The following is a 3,066-nucleotide window of genomic DNA, read 5'->3' as shown; positions in this document are numbered from 1 at the left end:
TATATATATATATATATACACACACACACATACATTTACACTGCTGTGCCCCCCAAAAATTATTTTGGTACAAAATACTTACAATACCATGGTGATAGTGTTCCTTATAGTGTACTTTCTCTATCAGGGCTATTCACAAAAGGTTGAAGACAGAAGTGAACAATCTGGGACAACATAGCCAAACTGGAAAGTCCTGTCTTATCCAAACTCTTCACCCTTTTGGGCATAACCCTGTAAGTGCCCTTGCTTTATTTGGGGACTATAATACAAGCATAACAGTCTGGACCATCCTGTAATGGGAAAACAGTATAGAAACAAAGAAGACTCCTGCTTAAACTTACAGGGAAGTCTTTCCTCAAGTAAGAAGATGCATATACAGGTGAAACTCGAATAATTAGAATATCGTGCAAAAGTAATTGCAGTAAGTGCTGCAAAAGGGGCCCAAACCAAGTACTGAGTACATATGCATGCTTGTACTTTTCAGAGGTCCGATATTGTTCTATGTACAATCCTTGTTTTATTGATTGCATGTAATAATCTACTTTTTTGAGGTTGTGGATTTGGGGTTCTTGGGGTTTTCATGAGCTGTAAGCCACAATCATCACAATTATGACAAATCACGGCTTGAATTATCTTGCTTTGCATGTAATGAGTCTATCTCATATATTAGTTTCACCTTTTAAGTTGCATTAGGGAAATAAATTAACTTTGCACAATATTCTAATTATTCGAGTTTCACCTGTATTGTAACTACACTTCTGTTGAGGATGCATCACAGAGAGTGAAGGGATGCCTGTATGCTATTTGTGGAACCCAAGACAACGATACAGCTGAATACAGCTTTACAACACTGCTCTAAAGTGTATACATTGAGGAATGCAAGCACTTTGTATGATCAGCTACAGTGCTATTTATTCTACACGTTGTTCCACAGGATTTAGGAGCTCAGTGTGATCCATCAGAGAGGCTGATGCTTACCCAGCGAGACAGTGAAGTTCCTTTTTAGGAATTTTGCCACTTCTGAGCTTGATGACAGTACCAGTTTTGCAGAACACTCTGTTGGTGCGCACATATATACCGAAATGCTTGGATTACCTCTTCACTGCTAGAGAGTTACAGCAGTATTATTTGCTAATAAATGTTATGTTTATATCTCTCCTTATGCCTCCTTTCCAGTGGGGAAATGTGTTTGAACTTCACTGTGATATCTGTTCAGGACTTGGGACCCATTTGAGGACAGCGGTCCTTGTGGGTTTAGGCAGGGGGTTCCTTTGGTTCTATACATGCATTTTTTACCGTGTACACATTATGCAATGTTTTAGACTATTGTTGTGCGTTTACGATAGTCTCCAATTGTATGGGACACAGAGTGGTCCTCATAATTTATTGGGTATTACAATGGCAATTTAACTACTTTGAACCATTAAATAACCTGACAGCTCTGTCATTGTATATATTTTTTATTTTTGTTATACTTTCAGTTTATTCTGCTGCAGGGTCTGTTGTTGTATATTATGCAGGTTTAGTACTGGGTCAGATCTGTCAGTCACAAACTGCATACCCTATATTCATATGCAGTCTGATACAAGACTTGTATTTTGGAAAACTAATACCCATGTATTTTGCCAACACCAACCATCTTTCTTCTTTTGCGCCAGAATTGTGACTTCTTCTCCTTTTGGTAGGTCAAGCAGGAAAAGGACAGCTTCCTCGCGGATAATGTTCGTGAAGTCCACATTGTTTACCTAAAAGGAACACAATATGCATTTTAAAGGGCAATTAAAATGTTTAGGGCTGCAACCAACTAGCTCTCTTCTCCACCCTGGGAGGAGGGCACAGCAAGCAGTGTGTGGGTACAATAGCCAGCCTGCTATTGCAATTTGAAATGGCCAATAGCAGACTGGCTATTACACCATACCACTACCTACTGTATTTACATTCAGCTGCCGCCTTAGGAATCTTGCCACTGGCAGCTGTCATTCCCTGGCTCAAGCTATTCAACCGCCATGTGCTTACAATACAATAAAACGTTTTTTTTTTTTAAAATACAATTATAAAAAAGGAGAGAGGAAAAAAAAAAAAGACGTTTTCGGTTTTGTCCTGACAAATTCTGCTGCGTGAGGTGCGTTGCAGTGCCATTCATTTCGATGGCACCCCAAACATGCCTCCCACCCACAGTGTGATCGCCTGCACTGGAATGCACGGTACCGCAATGCTGTGCTTTCCAGTGCAAAGCGATTGCAAATAAATTGTGCATGCAGTTTTATTCTGAAGTAAACTTTATGTTTGTAACACTGCATTGGTGTATTTTATTTTAAATTAAGGATGATATTTTTTTTTTTTTATCCAATTAATCGAAAAAAAATAAAAAAATCGGCCAACTAATCGATTATGAAAATAATCATTAGTTGCCGCCCTAAAAATGTTAGGCATTCAATAAAAGGGGGTTTATAGACATGGATAAAGATAATACAACTTCTTACACTCTTATGAAATAATTTTGTACTTAAATTCATCAACCGTCATGAACAGACAACCGTACATAGAAATGTGTTACACTCTTTGCTGCTTATACAGTATTCCTCAAGGAAAACTAAAGAATGATTATGTCAACAAGCAAAAACTTTTGCTCCCACCAACAGAAAGTCATCAGTCTTGACTATAAGTACACAAAGTAGCTATTTTGCACCAACATCCAGGTAAAAAGAAGTAACCAGAGAAGATTATAGGAAGGGGATCACATCATGAGCATACATTTACTACCCATGTTCCTGTAAAATCAGCAGGAACACAGGCAGGAAATCCAGCATTGTGGGAAAAAAGTCAACAAGATTGCTAGCATTAACCATTTGAGTACTAACCTATATGTATAGCCCTTCATAACCATGCCATTTTTCATCGATGTAATAGCTTTATTGACAATTACTCCGTAATACAATACTGTACCCAAGTTAATTTTATATAATTGTTTGGGACTTGGAGCTTTCTTTTGGTGGTATTTAATAACCAAAATGTGTTTTTTAATTTGTTGCTATGTAAAAGGAAAAAAAAAAGACCCAAAATATC

At 37.7% G+C, this 3,066-nt stretch overlaps 1 protein-coding gene across 1 annotated transcript in view; it reads right to left on the bottom strand.

Moving 5' to 3' along the window:
• The window catches only part of TJP1 (tight junction protein 1), a 331,960-nt gene that overhangs the window by 42,456 nt on the left and 286,438 nt on the right, over positions 1-3,066 (bottom strand). Inside the window, exon 14 of the mRNA XM_018560498.1 lies at positions 1,637-1,745. Within this exon, the coding sequence (XP_018416000.1) occupies positions 1,637-1,745 (109 nt within the window). The remainder of the gene's footprint in view (positions 1-1,636; positions 1,746-3,066) is intronic.

The sequence above is a fragment of the Nanorana parkeri genome, unplaced genomic scaffold (assembly GCF_000935625.1).
Source record: "Nanorana parkeri isolate BGI_ZX_2015 unplaced genomic scaffold, ASM93562v1 scaffold459, whole genome shotgun sequence".
Taxonomy (NCBI): Eukaryota; Metazoa; Chordata; class Amphibia; order Anura; family Dicroglossidae; genus Nanorana; species Nanorana parkeri.
Note: the sequence above shows the minus strand (reverse complement) of the source record. Positions and strands in the feature narration are given on the sequence as shown.